Source organism: Onychostoma macrolepis, chromosome 02 (assembly GCF_012432095.1).
Source record: "Onychostoma macrolepis isolate SWU-2019 chromosome 02, ASM1243209v1, whole genome shotgun sequence".
Lineage (NCBI taxonomy): Eukaryota > Metazoa > Chordata > Actinopteri > Cypriniformes > Cyprinidae > Onychostoma > Onychostoma macrolepis.
The window spans coordinates 16,652,216-16,680,164 of record NC_081156.1 but is presented as its reverse complement, the minus strand read 5'-3'; the positions used below and the strand labels follow the sequence as shown (position 1 = coordinate 16,680,164).

The following is a 27,949-nucleotide window of genomic DNA, read 5'->3' as shown; positions in this document are numbered from 1 at the left end:
AAAACGACAAAGAACAAACCCACTTCGGCATGAACAAAACACACTGACACTACAGGCCTGTAACTAAAATGTGTACCTAAACCTATTTCGGTTGCTCATAAAGGCTGTCAAGCTTCATTAATTGTCACGCATAAATCACCTCAAGATGTGCTTGTATAGTGCATTGTGAGGCTTTACTCCACTGCTTTATCTCACACAAACTCGTCACATCTGGCTCATTCTCTGTGCTCTCAATGACCCGACGTCAGTCAGTCAGAACATTCAAGGAATCATAACCAGTGTCTCTGTTCTTGCTCCACTCCACACCATCATAGCAAAACAACTTCATCCTATCGATATGACAAAACAAACCAGAGTATACCGACAAACAATCTTATAAAACAAAAGCCTGCCTCATTTTAATGTCTGTGGCAGATTCATAAACGAAAATGAATCGATCTAAAAGGAGGATGTCAAAAGCAAAGAATTCAGGCTAGTTTAAAGTTTCTAGGTTTTAATAACGTTTTAATTCCAACTTGCCTTTTAAATCGACTACCTTTCTAGGAAAAAAAAAAAACTGATGCAGTGTATTAAAATGAGGCTTTAATAAAAGTCTGTTTATACCAAGATGATTTTTATGATTGGAACAAAAATGCAGTTCAATGTTTGCATTCAATTTGTCTATTTAGACCAATGTGTAAAAAAACTGCACTAGTGCTGAATGAAAATGCAGTTTCTCTCCAGGACAGTAGGTGGCGTTTATGAAAAAGAAAGAAAAACCCTGCTGTGCTACAGACACTGTATTGTCTGTAAGTGCCAACAAATCAGTTTTTAATAGCAGTGGCTCTGGGCATGTGACTAAAAAGCCTGAATCTTATTGGTTGGCCAGCTTTATTCGCAGTGCGATAGATAAGAGATAAAGGGACATTTTACCAAAAAAAGCACAATTCTGTCATCATTTACTCACCCTCAAGTTCCTGTATGAGTTTCTTTCTTCTGTTGAACACAAAAGATGATATTTCAAAAATATGTTAGTAACTAAAACAGCTAACGACAGTCATTGACTTCCATAGTATGAATAAAAATACCATGGAAGTCAACAGCTACCAGCAGATTTTTCAAAATGCATTCTTTTGAGTTCAACAGAAGAAAGAAATTCATACATGTTTGGAAACAACATGAGAGTGAGTAAATAATGAACATTTTCTATCCCTTAAGAACACCTATCCGTAAAAAAATTCTGTCACATAGACAGTATGCAAATGTTTGTGTCAGCTGTTTAATCAAATTCAAATGTTTATCTCACTGAATGTCTGTCTTAGTGTAAACAGGCCCAAATACACAACCTTGTAAAATGAATGAAATTACTCCTGTTGTTAAAATGGTACCTCAAATGAAATGACATTCATGAAAGTGCATACTGGTTAAGACCAAACCTCATTAAAAGCTTAAAAGCTAATGTTAAACACTACAAATAAGAGGTCCTTTCATCATACAGTCTTCCTTATCTTGATACTCACAATAGACCTGTAATTAGAAAGAGTTTTATTTGAAAGTATGTAACAGAATGCGTTTAATAAGAGGATCCTCCTTTTTTTCCAATTAAAAAAAAAAAAAAAAATTGCGTAGTTGTGCTTTGAAAGCGTTTGACATAATTAAGCAGTTGCTTAACTTGGTTGTAGGGCTTAAGGAGTATATGTGTGTGTGTGTATATATATATATATATACACACACACACACATATATCTATGGAAGTGAAGCATTCTGTACTGCCCCAATCACAGGAAAGCTCCTCCATGACACATGGGCAGAAGGCACTTTTAAACCACTTCCTCGCCAAGTATGTTTCATTTAAGTACAGCTTCTTAGTAAGCTAACATAAAATTGCTATCTGGTTCTTGCTTGATAAAAAGCATTTGATCACTCACTAAAAATATATGTTTTTTTATCCAGCGGACTGTATGATGTACATAACAGTGTATCATCTGACTATATGGGTCACAGCAAAGCTGAGGTCACAGGATGAAACACTAAGGGGTGTACAGTTACAAAACGCCCAACAAACATTAGAACTCATTTCCTATTACAAACATAACATATTCCACCTGATAATCTCCTCGAAAATCTATAATCATATCCTGGTTTAAAAATCACAAGAGGGTTTTCCATTCCATTTTTGCTTGTGCCTGTTGAATAACCTGCTATGCCTCTTTAAATCTATCTAAGCGAGTGGAAGCTCCTGTGCGCGTTGTTGCTTTGGGATCACCTTTGTTCTGCTCTGGATCTTAACAGTTCGCTATAGCTATGCATTAATCTCACGTTACAAGAGTCAAAAATAAAGCACCAGGAAGCACCAATACCAGCCCACAGAAACCATTAAGATGCCAGACTTCCAACTCTGTGGTGTAACTTCTCAAAGAAAAGCACTCAATTGTTGATGGCTATTTATTCTGACCATGACGACTAGCTTTAAAGAGGCAGAACAGAAGCTAAAAGGACTTCAGTGTCCCTCGACCACGTCTGATATAAAAAAAAAAGGTTTGTTTCACATCTTCTATAGGACAACTCACATAAAGAGGAATCTATATGGTTGGCAGAAGCAAACTACCAAACAAATACACAGTGACATAACAGCTAAAAGATTGATTATCAACAGCTGCAACTTTCAATTAATTCCTCATCCAGTGTCCTCAACGAAAATATCCAGGACTACAACACCAATCACGTGACACTTTCCTCTCCTTACTTTCCTCTCTCGTGTGTTGGAACAACAAATACAGAGTAGCTGTGATCTCACCATAATTACTGCAGCTGACTTTGATTGATACGGAAAACTATGGGCTTACAAAAAAGCCGTACGTTTACTTACGATAATATACTGTGCTTATCTGTTCTCTACGATAAACATAAAAGTTCGTTGTTAGTATAGTTTGCTCCGTATAATGTGCTTAATCATGCTTTATATGCGTGTCCTGGGCCGTCTCGTGTTGCGGTGCTCATCTAGGCTGCTGTGTGAGGACCGGGTAGGCCAGGGTTACATTCAGTGAGTCGTTGTGCTGGACCAGAGAGGTGTGTTTGTAGTGCAGGACCAAGTCTTGCAAGGAACCGTAAAGGTTGTAGGGCTCAGCAAATCCAAAACCGGTGGCTGTCTTGTAAACCACACAATGTTTGATCTCTCCATCCACGCTGTTGGAAAAGAAGAAAATGTGTTAAGCGACAGTGAGATACTAAGGAAGTGCAGGCCACAGCAGCTTGATAAGAGAAATCTGAAGATTCTGACTATTCCAGTTAGAGTTCCTCTTAACACTTCTGGTTCCTTAATGGCTCCATTAATGAGTCTTTCAATACTTCTAAGGAATCAATATTTAGAAAAAAGGAACTGATTTTTTTAGAATCAAAATTAATATTTTTCAAGACCTGCACAAATAAAATAAATACTGTTATGTCCATACAGAACAAACCGATAAAATCACAAAATAAATCATTGGTTTGTAAAAAATCGGTTTGCACTAATATATCAATATACATTAGAGGTTGATCAATATTGAATTTTGCTGATAATGTGTTTGAAGTATAAAAAGGCAATAAAAACTAGTTACTGAAACTAGTAAACTAGTGAATGTGTTAAATAATATTTTTAGTCTTTCCTCACTGTGATGGTGTTTACTGTGTAACCAAAATGCCAATAATATCCTGACAGAAGATTTGAAGCTTTGAATTATAAACAAGCCCAAAATGCAATGGGACTCTTATTTTGAAATGTCTGTTTACTAGCTGCTCATTCAAAAAGATGAGGGAAATAAAATATGCGCTCTTTCAACCATCTACAATATATTAGAATATAAACATCATGAAGTAAACATTGTGACAATTCATCAAGATAATAAGAAATCGCTTGGCATAAATGAGCAGTATTAAGTAATTGTGAACGGTTCTGAAAGCGTCAGCCTGTAGAACACACATTCTGACTTTGATTGAATTAAATAAATGTGAGAGCTACACACTGAATGATCAAATAAAGACATAGTGATTCCTGTTTTTCCATCCCCAAATTTAGCCTCAGTTATTTTACCATTTAAGGTATTTCGTACGTTTTATGGCCTTCAATTTGATCAAACCGACACTTTTTCAAGGACATGGGGGAACCGTGAAATACATTTAAAACAATTTGTGCATTTACAAACACTCTTTAATGTCTTTTTAGAGACTGTAAATGCAATCCAATAATATTAAACAACAATACAAAGAAATCACAAACTGGTTCACAAGTCTTTTTTCAGAAGTCAGACTACTGGATGTGTGCTTTCTGAATCACTAAAAGGAACTGACTCATTAGAATCATTTGTTTTGTTATGAGATTACACAGGTCACGCTTAATGTTTTGTGTTCTAGATTCTAGATTTGGCGTTGTTATTTGATTATCAATGCCGTTCGGTTCCATTATTTTTTAAAAAGGAACTGGTTCTGAATAAGAAGCAAACTAGAGCTGCAGAAAATGTGACAAACAGGGAAGTGCTTCAGTAACTCACACTACAGAGCAGGCGAAGGAGCCCTTCTGGGTCTGGCTCTCTCTGATGAGGAAGGTGCCGTCTCGTTTGCCTCTCAGGAGATCCTCCGCCTGTGTGCGCTTTATGTCCCCAACGTACCAGGTGCACTCGTCGTGATGTGCTTGATCGTCATCGTCATCCAACAGAGAATAGAAGCTGAAAGTTCAAAAACGGAATGATTACTGTTTTTTTCTATATTTGATGTACCTGTCAAAAATATCATGATTTTCTTTCATTAATGACTGTGAATTGTGCAATAAGATATATTAGCCTATCAGTATATTTTTGTGGTAAAAACAGTCGTTTAACATACAAAGACAAACAATAAATACATTCACTATTACATCTCAATAAAATGCAATGCAAGGTCTTTCTATTTATTTTTGATATAATTTCAACATTGTTTGGTGGTAAAACCTTTTTTTTTTTTTTTTTTGGTAAAACAAACAAACAAGAGCTTTTTGAATAAAACCTGTGTCGTGATTTTATAAGCAGACAATCAGTCCATGTTCAAAATCTAATGCTGAGTGAAGTTCATGATGAAGTCCGTGTTAGGATGTTGAAATGAATGTCCAGATAGTTCTGAGGGTATCCCAAAAGGAATAATGTACCCGAGTCTGGCTTCATACAAATTCAGGTTGTATTTGCTTATAGTATCTCAAGACAGGATGAACAGAACTTACTCCTCTGATTCGTTCTTTATACCCAGCCAGTCATTGATCTTCCTTTGTTTGGTGCCTTTCTGAGTCAACCATCTGCAAAGACAATATCAGTGCTGTTAACATCAGCAGTGGTTACCAGTGAATGAATAACCAGAGTGCAGAGTTTCCTGCCACGCTTTGCTGAATCTACAGTATCACAACAAAAGAAATTATATTGTGAGTTTGCAGTAATGCCTGTATACTGCAAAACAATGTCAAGACAATTTGTTTTCATATAGCTTTGTCTTTAGTGGCTTCACTTTACAGTGAGAAAACTTGACTAGCATAGTCCAATAATTCACAAACAAGTAACTCGTACGAGCCAGGTCTTTTAATTAATCATTCAAACAAACTAACTGAAAAGTTATCGTTTTAGTCATCAAGGATGCATTAAATAGATCAAAGATCACAGACATTTTTTGTAACATTATAAATGCCTTTCTTGTACTCTTTCAAATAAATGTTGTTCTATTGAACTTCTCATTCATCAAAGAATCCTGAAAAATGCATCATGGTTTCTACAAAAATATTAAGCAGCACAACTGTTTTAAACATTGATGATAATAAATGTTTCTTGGGCCCCAAATTGGCATATTAGAATGATTTCTGAAGGATCAAGTGCCACTGAAGACTGGATTAATGGCCACTAAAAACTCAGCTTCGCCATTACAGGAATAAATTATATTATAAAACACATGAAAACAGAACATTTTAATAAAAATTTTTACATTATAAAGTGAATTAGTAACACATTCAAATATGAAATATTATCGTTTATATATGTATGGGAGGTGTTCTTACACAAGGTATTGGTCCCGTAGCTTCCTCAGCTGTATGAGGTCTGGTTTCAAGCTGTTCATCCTCTTGTCTATCTCTCGATTGTCTGTAGCTTGTCGCTTCAAGTCCAGTTCCAACTTCCTCTTGCTGTCATGAATCTCTGTCACTCTGGATTTCAGCTTCTCAGAGTTGCTCTGAATTCTGAATAGACAGTAAAAAAAAGGTTTTCCACTTATATATACATAAGCAAAAATATGACTCGAATTCAAATTAACACCAAGGAATTATGGGACACATCTGTTTCATTATAGTGCTCTGATAAGTAATAAAAACAAGAGTACCTCTCAATCTCCTTGTCGTTGCCTTCTCTGCGAAACTTCTCAATGTTTTCTCTGCTGAGGCGCTCCTGGGTCTCGCACTGCTCCTCAAAGATCTTGATGGTCTCATTAAAGGCCTCTATGGCTGTTCGTTTCATCTGGAGCTCCTGAGAGAGAGAGAAAGAGATCGCACAGACCATCTCTGTTAGTGACTCAGTTAATTAGATCCCAATGCATTTGAAGGAGAGATGAAATGCAACCTACTTGTGATGTGCGTGTGTATTCTTCATACAGTACATCATATTCACGACTCTTCTCCTGATACTGCTCGTGATAAACCTTCAGCTGCTCTCCTACCGCCTCGATACTGTCCTCTTTCACCACCTGATCCTGCAGAGCACAAGCAGGTGTGTTCACAAGCATTATTCACCTCAAAATGAAAATTCATTATTTACTCATCCTCAAGTTGATTTGAGATAAGCAAAACTGTATATATTTTAAACTGACTATTGATATACACATGCAAAGTCGAGTTGAAGTCGTTATTTTAGTTTTCTTTGTGCACAAAAATTATTCTTGTAGCTTCATAGCATCACGGTTTAACAATGTCTTTACTACCTTTCTGGGCCTTGAAAGTGTCAGTTGCGTTGCTGTCTATGCAGGGTCAGAGAGCTCTCAGATTTCATCAATTTCTTAATTTGTGACATGAGTAATTAACGACAGAATGAACTATCCCTTTAAGACATTTTTTAAAGTTTGTGCTTTTACCGTGTTTTTTGGACATTGAAAGTCGGTAGGTATTTGTTGATGTTTACTCTGATTTGGTGACCTGATTCCATCCAGTTCACTAAAAAGAGCCGGATTTGTTCATGAAGGCAATGAATTACAGGTAATTATGCTGTAATGTTAGTTTCTTACACAAACAGACCATTTCACTTCGTAAGAACTCAATATATCATCAAGTATTAATCATGTTGCCTGAAATGCTTTTTTTGACTCTCAAGTGGTAGCCCTTGACTTGCATTTATGAATCACCAAGGACCATGGTTGTAGCTAAAAATCTCACCCGAGGGTGAGTAAATTAACAGCATTTTCTTTTTCTTTTTTTTTACAGGTGAACTATACCTTTAAGAGGTATTTTCATTAGACACATCAAAAACAGCTAGATGAAGGGAATGAAAATGGTTGCAGAGGTCATTTGAGAGACATTTACGGGTTTTTTTTTTTTTTACGTTAAAAGTCTGTTATCACTATTGTATGGAATAGTTCCATGTGAAGATTTAAAAAGGGTGAGTAAATAAAGACAAATATTTAATTTTTTCAGCATCAGTCGGCATCAGTTTGAGCACTGTGAAGAGTGGAGGCATCGCACCTGCTGATATTTAGACACGGGGAAGAGCAGACGAGTGTCCAGCTTGGCGTTGTACTGGGCCAGTGACTCATGCCGGTAGTGGTTGATGAGCTCCACCACAGAGAGAAAAGTAAGAGGCTCTGAGAAGCCATACTTCCCCCCGCGGTGAAAAATTTTGATCAGTTTGTTATTGCCTCCTTTCCTAGAATAAACATCACAAGGCTTTGATCGTGTCTTGTCTCTGTTAGAAATTCCTCTTGGTAATGATGCATATCAAACAAATGATACACCAGCACACCTACGCAAAGTATTCATCTCATATTAGACATCACAAGAACCACTGTTTGGTCTGAGGAGGCGCTCACCTGAGGGTCAAGGTATACTCTCCCTGCACTTTGCTTGATGCGTCCCGCACTAGGAACGTACCATCAGGAGTGTCTCTCATCTTGTCATTCACCTCCTCTCTAGAACCACATGCACCAAACAGAGATTCATTACATACAGAAATGTGTGATTATCTTGATTACAGCCGTATAGGTAATTATGTCAGTGGTTTACCTTGAAATTTCTCCCCAGTACCATTCGGCTTCACTCAGTAAGCTGTTGTTTCCATTGGTCACAGATGAGGCCATGGCTTTAGCTTTGGGCGGTTTAGGAGGGAGAGCTGGATAAACAAGGCAAATAAGATACAAATATTTACGATTGAAATAAATACATTTTTATTTATCCCCTCGACTGAGGCCAACATTTGCTTTAATGACTTTCATACATCGTCAACATGGAAACATGCAAGGTTATATTACAGGCACAGTCTCTGGAGCCACCTGTCTTGCTCAAGGGCGTAATAGTGATCGCTCAGGGATCAGCCCTGCAACCTTTCTGTTACTAGCCTAGATATTAAACAACGACATGAGGTTTTCTCTTCTGTAGTTGAGTTTAAGTCTACAGTACAGGGAAGATGAAGCTTTTTTTATAGAATCTTTTTTTTTTTTTTTTACTGCAAATCCATACTGCAATTTTCTAAGGGGTCAAAAAAACACAACTTTTATGCTCAACAAGGCTGTGTTTATTATACTTATTAACAGCAACAGTGTGAAATATTATTACAACCTAAAATAACAGTTTTAATATATTTTAAATAGTGCTGTCAAACAATTAAACGCGATTAATCGCATCCAAAATAAACATTTTTGTTTGCATAATATATGTGGTGTATATTTATTATGTATATATAAACAGGGGTTAAATTGGGATTTGTTATGTGGGGGGGCTCTATGATATCGAGCAAATATATATATATATATATATATATATATATATATATATATATATATATATATATATATATATATATATATATATATACACACATACACATTTAGTACTTTAACAATTTAGCAGACACTTTTATCCAAAGCGACTTACAAATGAGGACAATGGAAATATGTATTATGTATGTGTGTATGTTTTGTTTTTTTGCAAATATGATTTATTCTAATGCAATATTCTCATCGGTTTTCTATAAGCTGTGACATAGGCTATAAATCTGCATGTTTTTTATTTTATCCAAGGGCATTTTTTTTTGTTACCTTTTATAGAGGGCATTTTCTCATTAATCTCATTAACTTTAATTACATTTGATCTATGAATTCAATTATAATAATGTGATTGTTATTATCTATACGTTGTCAAATTAAATTATTTACACTGAAAAATACAACTACATTAAACTATGAGTTTCTTTAAAAACAAAATTAATATACAAACAAGAAATGATGGTGGAAATTATACTTCTCAACTAAATTAAAACGCCAGTAGGTGCCAGTAGTGAGCGTTTAATGAGTGAGTCATTGAGTCGTTCATTCAAATGATTCGTTCAAACGGCAGATTCATCAGATGTTTATGCATGGGCTAATGAAACTTTGACTCAACCGATTCGTTCAAAACACTGAATCATTCAGCAATGAATCGGATGGTTGCTTTGAGATGCGCTGTGGTAAAATGTAAGTGACCTAATATTATTGTATTTGCTCATTGAACTGTTTATAGAACTATTAAACAGTCGTAATGGTGAAAACGTTGAGTGATGTTGCCTAACTAACTGTATTTTAAATATAAAAACTTTCCATTTTGAATTTTTACCTCAGTATGCTGAGTTTCTTAGTGTTGCTGTTTTGATTTCTCCTCGAGAGCTGCGTGAACCTCGCCTCAGCAGCGCAACCTTATTCTGTCAACAGATGCATTATATACACTCTTCGCCCCTTACTCTAAATGTAATAAAATCAGAATAATACTTGCGTTTTGGTGTTTACATAATTATTTTTGGTTAGTGATGTTTTAATCATGTTACTTGTCTGGCGTTAATGAAGCGTTAATGTCGAGCCCTGGAGTCTATGTGCCGGGGCTTAGCCCCGGACGGCCCCGGCCCAATTTAAACCCTGTATATAAATACACACACACATACAGTATATATTTTGAAAATATTTACATGTATATTTATATTCATATATAAATATATTTAATATATAAACGTAACATTTTTCTTAAATATATACATTAATGTGTGTATATTTATATATACACATAATAAATACACACAGTACACACACATATATATATATTAAATAAACGAAAATTTTATTTTGGATGCAATTGATCGCGATTAATCGATTAATTAAGCACTCATTTTAAAGTTCATCATCATTACTCCAGTCTTTCTTGTCAATCATTTGAATTTGCTGATTTGTTTCTCAAGAAACATCTAATATTTTTGTGGAGGTATTTTATGTTCAGGATTATATATATATATATATATATATATATATATATATATATATCTTTTGTAATATTATAAATGTTTTGTAGCATTATATTTGGTCACTTTTGATTAATTTAATGATGCATCCTTGCTGAATAAAAGTATTAATTACTTAATAAACAAACCCCACAGTTTTCAATGAGTATACACACATCCACACAAAATGTTTTCATCTTATGTCTATATACTGCATCTGTGACATGTTGTCGATTACCACGATAATTTAACATTCCTCATGGTAACAAATAGGCATGTTTACTGTAAATACACTTATAGTGAAAGCGGGATGTACTGCAAAATAAATAAATGTTTAAAATATGCAGCAACATAAACAAGGAAAAATGGAAATAAAATTGTTTACTGAAGTGTAACTAAAGCGGTTTCCTGACCACAGTTGCTTTTAACTTCAACAAGCAATATTTACTGTGAAAAGCATTATACAAATTTATTTAATTGAAAATGTTTCTCTTTAGGATTACAGACGATACTAAAAGCGAGTGAAAAAAAGATACATTGTCAGCTTAGTAAATAATGAAGTAAATTTTCCAAATAACACCTTAATCATTAGCTTTTTCTTTAAAGCCAATTATTTAACTCTGGAAATACTTTTTAGATGAAAACATAGCGCTGCATTTCTATTTTAAGACAGGGGTCTCTCACAAGGATATCAGATCATGTTTGGCATCAAAAGGTTTGAAAACACAGATTAAATCTCCCTAACAACAGTTTAATCTGTGAATAAAAAAGCATAGCCATTATACACAATGGCAAAAATGACACAGGTGACTCACCGGGAGGAGTCGGCTCTTGTTCCCAAATACTCTCCAAAAGAAGTCTCTCAACTGCAACCGCAGGAAACCCCTCATCTTCCTCTGACCTTTAAATCAAACACATAGAAATGAAGATGGTTTATTTTTAGTGCTGTCAAACGATTAATCGCATCCAAAATAAAAGTTTTTGTATACATAATATGTGTGTGCACTGTGTATATTTATTATGTATATATAAATACACACACATTCATGTATATATTTAAGAAAAATATAAATATATACACGTAAAAAAAAAAATTCTAAATATTTGCTGTATGTGTATGTCTTTATATACACATAATAAATATACACAGTGCACACATATATTATGCAAACAAAAACTTTTATTTTGGATGCGATTAATCGTTTGACAGCACTATTTATTTTTCAACAACGGATTTCCAGAATTCGTCTCCAGCCAATAGAAATACAAGAAAAGAAACCTCCCGCTCACCCGCTCACAGGGCCCCTGATCAGCAGAGGGCCAAAGACTTGGCCGAGGGTGTGAATGTCGAGGCCGTTCTGCTCCGCGTGCTGGCAGACCTTCTCCAGGTGTCTGAGCAAATAATGCAGCGTCAGGAGGTTCGGCAGTGGAACTTCAGGCTTCTCCAGCACCTGCAGCAGCTGCTCTCGTCTCCTCGCGGAGGGGATGTCTATTCATGAATGACATCAGCGTGAGCGCGTGGGTCATCGGGCATGGCAGACACTCTGAGCTGTTTGCTCGCTGAGTTCTGTTACTTTCTTTACACGGTGCTCTTTCGGCCTGCACGGATGAGTGAAAAGTGGCACATACCTGATTCTAGCTGCACTGCTGCCTGAAGGTCTGTATAAACAGAGGGAGGGATGATGGGGGCAGGAAGTTCCTGCAGGTACCGAATGAGAGCCTCCGAGAGGGCATGAATGTCCCACTGTCCCACGTCCAACTCCTGCAGCTCTGCACAGGGACAAATGACCGGGCTCATCATGATGCACACTTTATAAATTACCAGTCACAGCAAGATACACATTACATCTAATCCGATACATCCCTTTCAAACTGAGTTACAGAAATATGTTGGCAACCAAATAGCAACCGAAATAGCAAATCACCAGTAAACATTATCAAACCCTTAACAACAGGTTACTTTGCCGTACCACTCCTAGTTGTTGTTTTTTCAATAGTATAATATAAAGAGTAAAACCAAAAGTCTGAGACTTTGAGAATCTAATTTAAATGTAAAATGAACGATAGACAGTTATAAAATGCGTATAAATAATGCTTATTTATTATGATGCAATAAATAACTTAAAAAATGTCTATTACTTCCTTTATTTATAGCTTGATAGACCTAATAGACCTTGATAGATATAAAATAATTACAATAATGATTATATTTTGTATTATGAAAAAAACACTTACAATAAAATATATATTTTTAAATAAAGACATGTATTTATTACCTTCTTGATATATAGACCGATAGACAGAGATAGAAAAAAATTATTATACTTATTTACTATAAAAGGATTATTTAAATAATGATGCTTATATTTTGTATTATGAATAATATGTATTAAGCATGAACAATAAATATATTTTAAATAAATGCATTACTTTATAGACGGACAGATAATACATTTTGAAACATTGTACACATGCTGATATCTATGCTGATATCTACTTAGAATAAGACAAAACATTAAAGCAATCAAAATCCGTAAGCCCTGAAACTGAATAACTCTGACTGTCTTCTCCTGCACAGGAAGTGCATACCTATGTGGCAAAGGATGAGAACTGCGATTAAACTCACCAGCGAGGCTCTGTCTGTCAGAGGCTGAAGCAGCGGCTGTCCTGTATAGTGTCCTAGAGTCCAGACCTAGCAGAAAATCGCGGCGTTAGCTCATCTCTCAAAAATAGATCTTCCATGCCAGCTTGGATTAGAGGAGCAGTTACATCTAAACATTAAATGTAAAAGCCTGGAGATATAAATATATCCAGTCACGCTATCGGGAGAACTGGGATAACAGCCCAGCTGAATCCCTGAGCTCTGCTTTAGTCTGTGAAGAAGTGAGAAGACGGCTTCAGTCAAGCCAGACAGTCCGAGCGCCGCTCAGTCTCTCGCTCAGGGGAGAAAGAGAGGGACGGCTCACAGTGAAAGAGGAAATCTGGATGTTAATAACTGCCATATGGTGTAATAAGAAACATTTCACACATTTCATTTATTATCTTCAATGTGGAAATATCTATTAAAAAATAAAAATCTATTAAAAGAAGAAGAAATCCAATGTTTTTATTTTCGTTCTTTTTTGTGGCTGCAGGCGCTCTGCAGGGATTCCTGCTCACTCCGTATCATGTGTCAGGTTCTCTAACGAACAAACCACAAACAATAAAGCCCTTTACATGACATTCAATGACACAAAAGTATTACCTGTCCGCTCAATTGCGTCAACCAACTTAATAAGATTAGAAGGAACGGTTTCCAGGTGTGTGAACTCTTTGGTCAAGTCCAGGACTGGAGAAACTGAAACGGCAGAGAAAAAAAAAAGACAGTGTTTAAAAGTTACGTAAATATATCATCCTATGAACATTTCATACAAATTAAGAGCGTCCAAGATAAAGGAAGGAAAAGACTTCTAAACCAAGAGCAAATTTCTTTATTTTCAACAAAAGTTTAAACTAAATCACTTAAATATCCTGTGGTGTAAACATCAAGTAAAAAGTGGTAACATTTTTCTTACACCTTGAATATGTGAATTTACACACCTTAATTATTATAATTAACATTTATTAATATATTTTTAATGTAAAAAGACTTTTTATCTTTAAGTCATAAATATTAAGTATAATCTACATAAGTATAAGTATAAAAGCTCAAATTATCTGATATGTTTGACACAGTCATGAGAGTCTGCAGGGGTCCTCTCTCTGATATCACTTCCTGTTTTGTGTTTACTTTTCCCGCTTTTTGGCTGCACAACATTTTTTAAAGAAATTATCAAAATTAATTTTATTTACAAATTAAAAACATGTTCATTATATTCATATATTCAATTCGCTGTATGAATGAATTGCATATTTAAAGTATTTTTAATAATAGTTATAACAATAATAGATCTAGGGAGAAAAAAAAAAAAAAAGAGCATCACGTCATTAGGATACCTTAGGATTACATTTATTTTCTAAATAAAATGAGTGCCTTATATAATGCAAAATCCAAATCCTAAAGTAAAATGTTTCTTAACACCAGCATTTACTCTGGCACTCTTCATTCTCATTTCTGAAGTGTGGTTTGCAAGATTGCAGCCTTCTCTACCTTCTGTTGTGACTCACTGTCCCGAGGCCAATGTTTTAAATTTGACTTTGACTTGCCTGTTACCTTTTTTAAATATAGCGCTAAATGTGCAGTCCTTCGTGGAATACTAAAGCTGCCAAAAGCAGCAACTGTCTAGCGGAGAAGGCTGCTGACATGATATAATGAGAAGGCTCTTCTATAAAATCAGGGTATTTTTTGCACCTCCGAGCCAGCGCTGAACTCGACGCAGGCCACGTCTCCCACTTCTCTTCTGTCTTAGGAGAGTGATGGCTTCGGGATGTATAATTTTTTTATGACGGTTTTTATATTTTGCTTCCTCCCTTGCTTGTTCTATTGGTTAAAACCCTTTGAAGACCTCTTGCATTCACACAAAACAATTCAACTCAAAAACTAACCAAAATAAGTAGACGTTAGAAGGCATTACAAAATCCCACAGTAAAAGATCATGAAACAGAATTTAAAAAACTAAATAGATGGAGCAACACAAAGATTGTCTTTATCATACAAAAGATTTTTACTGGTGAAAAACCACCCCCAACATTTCCTCCTGTCTTATTCCACCCCTTCTGGAGCAAGAGCTGCCTTGGCCCTTTGCGTGAGTGGAGCACAATAAACGATTTAATCAAAAATCCTGAACAAGCAAAACCCCACTGGCCGTGTGCCAAACCCTCCTTTTCAGGCCCACCACAAAGAGGCCAGAGCTTGGCTGCCTTCGCCTCCTGGCAGTGCAAGGCTAAACCACGTCTGATTATTAATTTTGGAGTTCAGACGAAGTGCCATGTCAGCACATTCCACTTTTCCACTGCACGTTAAACATGGAACTTTGCTCGCTTTTCCCTCTTACGGACATGAAGCCTGCCTCTTCCGCCCTCAATCTTTCCACATCACGGACGTGAATCCACGTTCTACCCTTAATCCGTGTTATATCTTTCCTTTCCTAGGGATGCATTACAGGAACGTCCTAACTTCATTCTTGAAATAAGATTTTAAAAAGTTATTTTTCCTGTGAAACTACCATGGTTACTAAACAAAATAGGAAAGGGTTAGGTTACTTCTCTAAAACAGCAAAGTAATTGAGCCTGTTTTATTTTCAACTTTAGACTGATATTTCTTTGTCAAAGACAATTTACTCCTGGATGCAAATTTAAAAGTACTGATACTGTCATTACTATCATGCATGATTATCATTTATCAAATGTCTCCATTTGCAATATGTTTGAACAATGGACAGAATTCAGTTTTGTATAATTGTCTTCATAGGTGACATCGACAAAATTGTTTTTGCCCCAGATCCATTCATTTATTCAGAAATATGTTGTAAATGCAATTTATTTAAACAATGACTTTAAAACACCTCTTCTAATTATCTTTTTTAAACATTTCTGAATTAAAATTATTTTGAATCATTTTTGAGGGGCATTTAACTAAGCAAAAATGTTTACAAAGTGAACTGTCCTTTTCTCAATGAAGAAAATATGAAGAGTTTATTAACTTTTTGCAAATTTTCAAAAATCATGTTTTTTTTATTGTGTTTTATTGTGTTAGTTAGCTGTTTGTTTGTTTTAGCTGTGCAGTTTGATTGAGATTAATTAGAATGCACAATGAAAAAACATGATTTTGTTTTTGCAAATGAACTCTTCATATTTTTTATTAAAAGAATGAAATTTATGAAATGACAATTAATTGGATATCATTAATACAATTTTTTTTTTTTTGCTGCCCCACTCCTTTAAAAAAAACTCAACTTGTCAAATCAACCTCATGTGGCGTAACTAACAAGCTTTTAAAAACAAAACAGGAAATGACATCTGGACCCCTGCATGACTGTCAAGGTCAATAAGTCTCTTAAAATATTACATAATTGGACCATTTTATCACAAGGCTTATGGTTTCTCAAACCCATATTAAAGCAACATGAATACAAAGAGTACATTTCTAATTTCTAAGAATTCACATGCATTTTGAACAAAACACTGTAAAAGCCGTTTCCTGTTCTTTATAGCGGACACTCTTGTTGATCATTTACAAATGGCTGCATGCTTACGCAACATAAAAACCAACTTAAATATATTCCTTTACTAAAACAAACTAAACTATAGTTGCAAACTGGCACAAACACTCAAACGCACAGCAGGGGCTTTTGTGCAAAATACTGCTTTTAGGAAAAACAGCTGTGGCCCTGCAGTCATTGTTGGTTTTTGGAGAGAGAACCAACTAATCATTACTCAATTATAGTCGTCTTGGTAGTCTGCATTCTGGCTGGCCTGCAAGTGAATGTGCCCTGGGAAAAAACAACTGCAACAACTAATGATATGATTACAGCAACAGCTTGCTTTATTCGGCTGTCACTTCTTCACGGCTGCACTGTCAAGGCAAATTCGACCATATCTGTGTTTGTACGACAGGCTTTTCTTCTGTTGTTTATCATTTTATCCCTGCTGAATTTAAGGTAAACAGCAGCCTTCCTTTTGGTAGGCCGAAGCAATCGACTTTGCAGTTGCACTTGTGTGTGCGGTTTGGTTTTTTGCTCGACTTGCGTTCTGATGTGTTCATTAACTTTGATTCGGCCATGCTCTACTAATGGAAAATGATGTCTTTGTACTCGGTGAATATGATTATGTAAGACAACTTTCACCCACATTGCTTTGTGCAGTTCAGTAATCTGGGCACCTCATTCATGGCTAACCGAAGGCCTAGCCCATTTCCTTTCACTGGAGCTCTAAACCTCTCGACATGTTTTAATCTTAATGCAGTGCAAACGGTATTAAGAAACACAACACACAAAAGCTGCAACTACAAGAGACAGTCTTATATAGCTCAAGTTTCTTTTTGTTGAGCATAATCGGCTTCAGGCCCGACAGGATTTCTGCAGTGCAACAGAAAAGGAAGAAAGAAAAGAGGAAAAAACTCAAAATTTTGATAAACTAAAATATCTCACGTATACTACTGTTCAGAAGTAAGTTTGGGGTCGGTAAGATTTTTTTTTTTTTTTACAGTTTTGAAGTAACTGTCTTACATTAAAGCACTTAGAGTGAACCTTTAAAACACTAATAATTTAATAACACTATTAAATGTTTAGCAAATCTCAAAATAAATATCCATTTTTCATACTGTACATTATGATGTTGTAATGCCTAAATTCACTTGTAGCATTTAAAATTATTCATTTGAGTTTTTAAGCATCAATAAAATTGCTTCTAAAAAGTCACAATTCAATGTCCATAAAATTGTTAAATCAAATACAAAAAAATAAAATAAAATAAATAACTTGAGGCAAATTTTTATATTTGTAGATGTGCACCGTGTTACATATTTGTAAATATATGCACTATATTACATATTTATTATATTGTTATTTAACACATTAGTGATGTATTATTTAATACAGTTTGAATAAACCTGTCAATTTCTGAGAGCAACCGTTTAAAATTTGAACAATGAATTTGATGGATTGATTTTAGTCTTTAGTATTTTATTTTTAAATTTAAACAAAATACAGAATTTAATTATATCCCCTTTTATTGGTTATTGGCTATACCATGAAAATGAATATCAGCTTATCGATATCAGCCGTTTTATTGTCCACCAGACAAGTGTTAGTCAGATCACTTAGAAAAGCAATAGCACACCAAGTGATTTGAGTTGTCATTTCTGTAGCTCAAATAATACTGAACAAGAAACACAGAATTTTTATATTTATGTAGTTATCGATATCAGCCAGAATTGTTATATCCGTTCATCCCTAATGGGCATCATTCCCGAATTTCTACTCCCAGTTAGGGCTGCACAATTAATCTAAATAAAATTGATAACATGACCTAGAGCGTTTATACCTCAAATCTTTCTTGAATTTTGTCCATCACAATAAAATGCATAATGTTCTGGTAAATCCTGCTGTACAGTCCAAGTAACAATATGCCAGGCCAAAGCATCATGGGAAAGATTCAGACTTTAATACAGCCTCAGTTCGGAGGCCTTAACCAGCCCTCGACTAATTCTTTGAAAGAAAGTTCAGGGTAAAGAGCCGGGGGAAAATTCAAGGGGCCTTCTCTTTCTGAGAATTGTAGTGAGTGGATAGTTTATAGCTGCCTGGAGACAGTATCAGAAGAGTCTGTGAAACAGGGGAGGAGGAACAGGCGGAGACTGTAGAAATGCCAAGCCATGGTTCACTTCAACAAGCAGTAAAACTGAGGCCAGGAAAAGAAAAGGGGAAAAAAAAAGAGAGGGAGAACTTCTGCCACAGGCTGCGAAACACAACCAATTTCGACTCTGTGCACCATTTCTGTGAGGATAGTGTTGGTGGATTTCGAATTAAAATCACATGAAATCTCTCTCTCACTGAATGAGAGCACTTGGATATGGGAAAACACCACATAAAAAGAGCAACAGCTCTGTTCGTAATTATATGGGATGATATTTCCAAAGCTACGATCATTTTCACATTTTCTTTACAGATGCTTTTCTGCCATATTAACATGTTAGCTAACACAAAGAGTGTGCTGTCAATTACTCCAGCTGGAGGAAAACCGATAAAAAAAATAAAAATAAAAAAAATCAAGTACTAGATCCAAGCCATGAGCTTTCAGTATAAATGCTGTTGTCTGCTTTATTAGTAGACATCTATAGTCACCTGACAGATTTTAGCATGTTTTTTTTTATTTTGCTCAACCAGTTTAATGAATGTAAATTTTTTGAAGTGTGTGCATTTGTGGTTAAAAAGTGTATTATATATATATATATATATATATATATATTATTATTATTTTTTTTTCAGAAAATGGGAGATCGTTTTGCTAGATAAGACTCTTGGAATAAGTGGATATATATATTTAGTAGTAAAGAGGAAGAGATGATTGGTTCACTTCATGGTACAGCTTGAACTGAGGTGGCTACGGACTCTTATTCCTCAGATAGGATCATGTAGAGCCCTTTGAAGCTAACTGCAATTTGGACCTTCAACCTGTTGGCTGCCATTTTAAGTCCATTATATAGAGAAAAATCCTAGAATGTTTTCTTCAAAATCCTTAATTTTTTTAAGACTAAAGAAAGACATAAACATCTTGAATGGCATGGGGGTGAGTAAATTATCAGGACATTTTTGTTCTGGAAGTGAACAAATTCTTTAAGTTGGACGTTCGGGAGGTAAATAGATGAGTAACTGAGTCTTTCATACACAGCAGGTCGAGAGTTAGTAGACCAGTTATTACCTATAAAGTAGGAATGGGGTGACAATATCAATTTAAATTTATCTTAATTTTGATGAACCAATATCGATTCTTAAATCCCAAGAATCAATCTTTTAGTCTGTGCTGTTTTCAGTTGAAGCATTAACAAAACGTCGCTAAACATTATTTGTAGCAACTCGCATCCAATAACCAGAATAAGTTTTTTTACTTTTGATATGAAAAAGTCTCAGCTTCCAAATTTGCTCAGTTTTATCATTAAAATTCAAACAATAAATACCATTTTAGCACAATTTAATGTGGCATGATAGACAGCTGTAGCCACCTCAGTTCAAGCTGTAGCACGAAGTGAACCAATCATCTCTTCCTCTTTACTACTAGTTATAGCATAAAATCATGAATGAACATCAGAAATTATGTTGAAAGAAACAATATATAACTTACTGAAATGTATCGTGTCTCATGTAACTGCATGGTCAATCGCGTCTCGATAAAAACATCAATTAAACAGCTTGCAAACAAAATGGCATGTATCATTACATTTACCTCAGGAAATCCAATTCATGTCCATTGCTTTTTAGTCAACTAAAAAAAATTATTTTATAAGAGCATTCTGCTAAATATATGCACACATACAGTATATTACACATAGGGCCTACATCTATTCATGGCATTTTGGCACTCAACCGGTTAGTTGTGTTTTATTTAATGCATGTCTGAATAAGTTTTATAACAATTTCCTAAAATTGAAAAAATGCCTTCTGTGCAACTTAAAAGTTTGTATACATCTCAGTTTCTGATGGGTTATTATATCTAAACAGCATTAGACTTTAATAGTTTGGTCTCTACTGTTAATTTTAACATTTAACATTGACATACCAGGCGACAGGGAACACTACAGGGTTCAGAGCATTAGTTGAGAGAATGTTTTGTCTTCAAGAAAAATGTACCTGATATATCCAAATGAACTGATACTGAATTGGAATTTAACAGAGTCAAGAGCTTTTGATTCAAAATTGAAATGAATCCTGAAATCTGAAATCAATACCTAGCCTTACCTACAATAATACTTGAAAAAAAAAAAAAAAAAGTTATGCTGCTACCATTTTATCCTTAAACATTAAAACATGCAGCTAGGCATTCTATCTTCATACCATCTACATACCAAATGTCAACTGCTGCCTGTCAAAGACCTTTCACACAGATTAGAGGTGTTTTCATTTAGAGAAAATTTAGCTATTCTAAGGTGAATAAACTATAGTTATGAATCATTCTGTTGATTCTGTTACATACCGACTCCATCTGAAGCCTTCTCTATCCCTATCGTGTTGCTAATATACATTTATTTTAAATAATACATATCAACAGTAGTATAAGTGATTCTTATGCTAATTTAATTTAAAACCCAACATGCATAAAATAATGTAACCATTATTCCAACATTCAGAACAGTTTCTGGTACAGGTTTCCCCTCACAATCTATTTATAACAAAAATATTTATTTACTGCATTTTATTGAGCACAATTATTATTTAAGCAGTTGAGCTTAAGTGAAGATTTACTGAACCACCAAATTTTTAAAAGGTTTTAAAAGGCCAAGAATATATGTAATATTTTAAAAATAAGTTGATTATTCATTACATTATTAAAAATAACCAGTTACACAGATCTCAAGATATGAAAGATTAATAAAACTCTTAAAAGCATTTCTTAACTTAATATTAAAAAGGAAGAACGGTAGACTTGAAAATGTAATTAGCTTTATTAATCTAGCATGACATGTCTAGATTCTTAATAATAGAGCATAATTTCTATCTTCATCTTTTCAATGCTACATTCACAATGCAAATCCATTTAAGCAGCAGGCAAATGTCTCAGGCATGTAGGTCAATTCCCTACATCTACTTAAGAAAAGCAGAGAGAAATATGTAAGTTAGTCGATTTAAGCTAGTAGCAACTTACTTGTAGGTGATAAGCAATTATTTTACAGATTTTTAGCCAAAATAGGCCTAGTTGGAATCTCTGGCTGCAAAACTCCAGATTTCCACAGAATGGGAATACCCATCATTCACATTTCTACTACACATTTCTTGCCTCTTGTATTTTAAAACACTCAACACAGAATTCCATAGATTTTCCTTGGTCTTGGATATAACTTGAAAGAAGAATCTAAATTGTGTGTATCTGGTCCTGTAATTCAACACTTCAAAGTACACCAAAACTTCTCTTGCGTTCTCTTTTTAGTCCGTGAGCATCACAGATTGAATATGACAACTACTTTTTAGTGTGCACTGCAGTGCTGGAGACTTTTAACTGTCCAAAAAAGGGACACAAAGGAGACATTGAAGCAAAAATCACCTGATGGAGTGGGAATGTGCAGATGAAGCTGAAAGTCCTACCTGATACATATAACTCTCCAGATTGGCCTGGTGAACTGCCAGGCCTCCAAACATACTATAATTTACTGCTTCCTGAGGGCATAAAAGGAGGAGAAAGAGCTCGGGGAAAGTGCCAGAGAAACACAGGAGCAAGGACAGTTTGGGAAAGGAGACACTAGATAACTAAGAGGGCACAAGGTAGCATCCACGTAGATGATCATGCTACACTTGTAAAACTAAAGGTTCCAGAAGAGGTTTACACAGCAATGCCATAGTAAATCCATTTTAGTTTCCCCAAAAACATAAAAGTGAACAGTTCTCAAGAGATCCATTTTTTTGTTTAAAGAACACGAATAACCTAAAATATTTTTTTTCTATTATAAAGAAGCTTTTGTGCAATGGAAAGATTCTTCATGGAACCATTAATGGCAATAATAAAATCTGAATTATGTGTAAATGCAAAAAAAAAAAATCTAAAATTAGCAAAATCTCTGATGATTCAATGCAGCATTGCATTGCAGTAGACTGCTATTAAAAGCAAAATCCTTCTTTTCCTTCCTTCAAAAAAAAAAAAAAAGAAAATTCACAGATGTTCATTACGAGAGATCTGAGGCCTGATTCAACAAGATAGCAGTCAGTCCCCCAAAACAAAACAGGTTATGACAGCTCTTTAGCACAGATTAAGCAGGTTAGTCATTGGTCAACACAGTAAAAGCAGCCAGTCTTACCCTGCGAGGAGGCTATTGGCTCAGGTCTGGGAACAGCAGGAAGCGGTCTCTGAGAACGAGGCTGGCAGGACGGTACTGACATTTTCACAGGTCCCACATACTGCACGTACGTCCCTGGAAAGTCTCCCCTCTGTTTGGTTCGCTCGTTAAAGCCCAAGATCCAGCCGATGCATTCTGGGTGCTCCTCCTCTCCCTCTTTGATGCCCAGTGACAGCAGAGACGCTTTGTCGACCGTCAGGATATCACCAGGCTCAAGGTCAATGTCATCCTCCCAGTCCTTAGAGTAGGAGTACAGAGATCTATACTGGAAGCAATCGGCAGCCATTTTCAGAGTATGAACTGACAATCACCCCAGGCAGAAGAGCGTCGGACTGGGGATGAAACTTTGCGAGGGTGCGAATGATGTCGTACCGTGGGACGTTTGGTTAAAAGCTAAGCACTTCTGACCGGAGCTCATAAACGGGCATGCGCGGTAGCAACGGCTTAGACCTGACCGGTGTTGGCCGAGCAGGCCACTTTTCTCAACTTGAACCCACGGTTCAACCAAATGATGGAACAGAGGGAATGCAGCATGCTCATTCAGGCTCCGGAAAAAAAGAAATAAAGAATGAAGTCCTTCACAGATTTATTTGGCCAAATCAGCTGGTGTCGTCTTATAGCAGGTTGCTCAACATTCCCTCTCAAGATGTGATCCTCCCAGTGTAATGTGATGACTGTATGGAAAAAAAGACAAGTATATTAAGAGTGAAACACTCACACAAAGTCTTTCTAAAAGAATAACAATAAAATATTCACAACAACTTTACAGTCGAGCTTCAGCAAGGTTTTGCATAGTCCAGTTACAGCCTTCATCTCGGTCCAAGTACACATGACAGAATGCGTAATAAAATATTCAAAGCATGAAATAAACGTTGTGCGTCACCTCTTTCTTTCAGAGAAAATGCACAACACCGAGGCCAATTGTAGTCTAATTAAACATGCTGGACAAAGACTAGGTCTGTTAATCCGACTTCACAAAAAACAGTTAGAATTTTAGTCGGACTGATGCGTTTACATTTTAAAAATACAAATTTTTTAACAATCTGACTGAAATCAAACTTTTATAAAGCACTAAACATAATGCACCTCATACATGCGATAGACATTCATAAGACCAGGTGAATTTTTAAACACCATAGTCTTAAAGCAAACAAAACCCAAGGAACAACCTTACCTTACTTACCGTGAAACAATTAAAGCCAGAAATATCAAAGCTGTTAATGTCACAGTTAGTAACCAAATATTTCAATTTCAGCAAATAATCAAAAAGATAACTGCCTAAAAATAAAAAGATGTTCACAACTGTTTTTTTTGGAATAGCATTCCTGAATGAGCGCAGGTCACTTAATTTTCAAAATAATCCAATATGAAGTCCATATTATTCCAATTATTACAGTACGCAGTTGATATTAAGCATATTTGCAATATGCATCACTTATATGACGGAATGGCAAAACGTATAATTTTTTTCATGCGCATGCGCACCTTCGAACCAGGGGCTTATGCTCATATACCAATAAAGTGGCATTTTAAAGGTTTGCCGACCCCGTGGAAAGATTGCAATCTAATAAACAACGTCAAAGTGTTCGCAGGCATCACAGGGCAACACTCACCCACCCCACTTTGACCAGGCGCACTAGGGTCTCAGTCCGACATCCTCTGTGTGGAGAAGAGAGGTGCAAGCGCAGACACGTGGCACTGACATACCCAACCACAGCCCGCAATCCTCACACCACCGAAACACCCCCTCCGAAACACGTCATCCCCCTTTCCGCCTTTTCATCATTATAACTAAAGTATTTCATGTAATGCTACTGAACTGTACGGCGGAGTTCATTCAGGAAAAAAGAAAAAGTCCATTCTGAGTCTGAGTGCTAAAACTAAAAGTTCTGCTGAGAGAAATCCTCATCTTTACAGTCAAGCACACGGCTTAAACTGCAGGACGGCGGCTGACAGATTCGTACGCATCCTTTCCTCCCCTTTATTCAGTCTGAGCAGAGCAGTTTGCAAAACACTGTGACCAAGGCAGAGCACAAAATAATTAATGAATCGAGGCAGGAAACTCACTGTTGCTACAGAAGGGAAAAGGTAATCCTGGATTCCTATTGGGCAGCATATGGCCATGTGCTCAAGAATCACCAGAGAAGCTGGGGCAAATCAAGCAAACGTTCTAATATTAGAAAATGTATCTAGGCAGTGATCAAACCCTAAACCTTTAAACTATACTGCTTTTCTGCAGTGGATAACTTTTTTGCTCATTATAGGAATATGTTTATGCCTGTATGACATGTTTTAAGTATTCTGAAAGAGAGACAAGCAAAGCAGAATCAAAATGTTTGTTGGATGAGGCTTGTCTAATCAGGACTATGGCACATTATTAGGATCATTCAAACGCAGGGAAAAGGACAGGATTCTGCTTGGGGTTCTACTGAAGAAACGGGATCAGGATTCTTTGTCGTATTGTGCATGTCTTCAGCCTCAGGCTACCAAGGTAGGAGTTTTAATCCATCCACGAGACGCGTCTTAGTTGTAAGAAATTAGGACAGTCACAGTATTTGTTGAGAAGGAAAACGATGAGCCTGTCTAGGTACGGAAAGCTTATGCAATATTTTTTCCTTTCTCATTTCATTGGCCGAAGTACCTTGACTAATGCCCATGAGTCTGGTGACAGACAGTGATCTCTAAACAATATGTCCTTTTAAAGCCTGGAGTGTGCAGGACTGAAGAAACGGCATACAGAACATACCCTCTGTATATATAGCATGCAATGGTTCAGATAAGGACAATGTTGCTAATTAAATTAAAGTGTGTCTTTTTATTTTAAAATACTTTCTCAAGTTAATGTGCGGCCAACTATAAGTAAGCCATCACAGTTCATTCCCATGAAAAATGTAAACACTGTAGTGCTTTCAAAACATTGCTCTGTTTGTTTGAGCATCCTGACGAGCCCAACACAGCAACACTGGCTCAACCAATGGTGTAACTCTGGGGGCGGGACTACTCGCTTGGTAGATGAGAGAAAAATTATTGCTCTTACATTTCTTAATTTTTGTCACCTTGACCAGATGTTTGCACCTATAATTTTGATTTGCACTGAACAGTTTCTATAATTAGTTTTTTACAATATGTTACCTTACAAATGATTTAGAAGAGTAATCGAAAGTCAAGATGAAACAAAAGCAGCAACAGATCTTTCATATTGATTGGATTTTGAGAAAAAAAAAATGAAATAGAATCATAAAAAAATAATTCACAAGGTGCGGTCACAAACTTTAGGCAAAATTTCGAAAGGTAAAGAAGGTCCATACTCAAAGTGGCAATGCTTTACACACTTTCAACCTAATCAGCTTTATATCGGTAATTAGCATGTTCAAACTTTTACAAACTTGAATCCAATGCGAAATATTTTCCCTCGAAATTCCAGATTACGCGTATTCCTATTCAGATGACTGCATTTTGCCGTACAACGGTAGATAAGACTGCAGCTTTCTATAACTTGTAATCACAAAATAGCTAGGGTGAATTTTCATTTTCATTTCATGCTGACTTTGAACAGAAATTTACCAATTAGTATATTACTTCTTCGCTTAGCTAAAGCAATCTTAACGAAACGCGACGCGACGCGACTAACAGACTAAAAAACAGTGGAACGGAGCGACAGAGATTTACCCCCCGGCCCCGGCTCCGGCTCCACTCCGGGTTTTACATTCCCCACTCCTGGAACAATCCTGAGAGAAACTCGCTCTGAAGCAGTGAAAAATCCTTGCGCTGCTATACTAAAATAATCAACACTACCACCGTAACTAATGTAGAACTAACGGCTGTATAAGGCGTCGAATATAAGCAGTGACTGACAAATGGACACTTCAAACTCAGAGGGGTCTAAATCTGATTTAAAAAGTTGAGTTTGTGGCATAAATACTTCAGTAGGTTCTCGAGTCATTGTCACGCGCTGAAGCTCTTGCAGGCTGTTAACTGTGTATCTGCTGCCTTGATCAGGCAATGCGAACATGCTTCTGCGTTATGCAGACCAAACGCATATCCGTCTGTACGTTTCTGTCGCCCACTAAATCAAATGGCTTCTTCGAAATTTTGCAAATAAATAAAACGTTGGTTTATCGTTAGAGGCAAACAAGTCCACGCTTTATATGTCGTAGCAGCACCCTTCGTGTCTTTTCCACCATTTTCCCACATTTGGAGGCTGCTAGTTAGCCATCCTGTTTAGTAGATTACAGTAACGTAATGTGCAAAACTTGGGAAAACTTACCCGTGGCAAGTCGTTGCAAAAGCGTTGACGGTTTTCTTTCGCGCGTGCGATCCTAACACTCGGCAGGACTCAGTTTTTCAATTCCCATCTACTCCCTCAGCAGAGTACAGGATTGATTTCTTTTTCCTTTTCATTCCGCACGAATCTTTTCAACTTGCCGAACTGCCATTTTCCAGAGCAGGACAGGACTGCGTGAGAACTAGAGAAAGCGGAACGGAGAATAGCGGAATGAGCCGAAAACGGCCGAAAGAGTAAATCTCGGTTAACACATGAAGCGTTCATCATTCCTGCACTCCCTATTGCGCCATCCCGCTGTGGTTAGGCGAGGTAGTGTAGAAACCCGTTCATAAAAAAATGTAGACCTACAAGTGAAAAAGAAAATATTCTCAAATTACGCTATTCTTTCAATTGCCTAGGCTTATTTTTTATCGTTTATCAGAGTAACTATTGGAACATTTAAGTAATTTAACAGTTTCAAACAGTATTCTTTTATGCAGCAGGCCATTAAAATATGATGTATGTGATATATGTAACTATATATATAATATAAAATATTTGTTATTTTAAATTGCAATAATATTTCACAATATTACTGTTTTAACTATATTTTTGATCATAAATAAATGCAGCCTTGGTGAGCATAAACTTCACATGATTAAAAAAACAAAACAAAGACCCCAAACTTTTAATTTGAATGGTAGTGTATTGTAATAATTTCTGGAGGTAGTTAATATACCACAGGCCGCTAATGCTTAAGTA

The 27,949-nt window shown here is 36.0% G+C and overlaps 1 protein-coding gene across 2 annotated transcripts; it reads right to left on the bottom strand.

Annotated features, from left to right (window-relative positions):
- Window positions 1-6: 6 nt before the first annotated feature.
- pik3r2 (phosphoinositide-3-kinase, regulatory subunit 2 (beta)) lies at window positions 7-27,468 on the bottom strand. Of its 2 annotated transcripts, none has more exons than XM_058795800.1 (16): window positions 27,191-27,468; window positions 22,885-23,597; window positions 13,711-13,803; window positions 13,093-13,158; window positions 12,096-12,236; window positions 11,757-11,955; window positions 11,282-11,367; window positions 8,231-8,336; window positions 8,038-8,136; window positions 7,694-7,874; window positions 6,586-6,711; window positions 6,346-6,488; window positions 6,029-6,205; window positions 5,210-5,281; window positions 4,509-4,682; window positions 7-3,165 (listed from the first exon to the last, which is right to left on the bottom strand). In XM_058795800.1, the coding sequence occupies exons 2-16, from the start codon at window positions 23,207-23,209 to the stop codon at window positions 2,976-2,978; spliced, it is 2,178 nt and encodes a 725-aa protein (XP_058651783.1). In that variant the 5' UTR covers window positions 23,210-23,597; window positions 27,191-27,468; the 3' UTR covers window positions 7-2,975. The 2 variants fall into 2 exon arrangements, with proteins under 2 accessions (XP_058651783.1, XP_058651792.1); XM_058795809.1 differs by lacking the exon at window positions 27,191-27,468 and adding an exon at window positions 24,537-24,652.
- Window positions 27,469-27,949: the final 481 nt, after the last annotated feature.

Coding starts and splice junctions, on each gene's coding strand:
- pik3r2 (XM_058795800.1), bottom strand. CDS start 23,209: ATGGCTGCCGATTGCTTCCAGTATAGATCTCTGTACTCCTACTCTAAG. Junction 8,137..8,230: donor TACTGGGGAGAAATTTCAAG/GTAAACCACTGA, acceptor ATGTGGTTCTAG/AGAGGAGGTGAATGACAAGA. Junction 5,282..6,028: donor CTACGGGACCAATACCTTGT/GTAAGAACACCT, acceptor TTGTCTTTGCAG/ATGGTTGACTCAGAAAGGCA.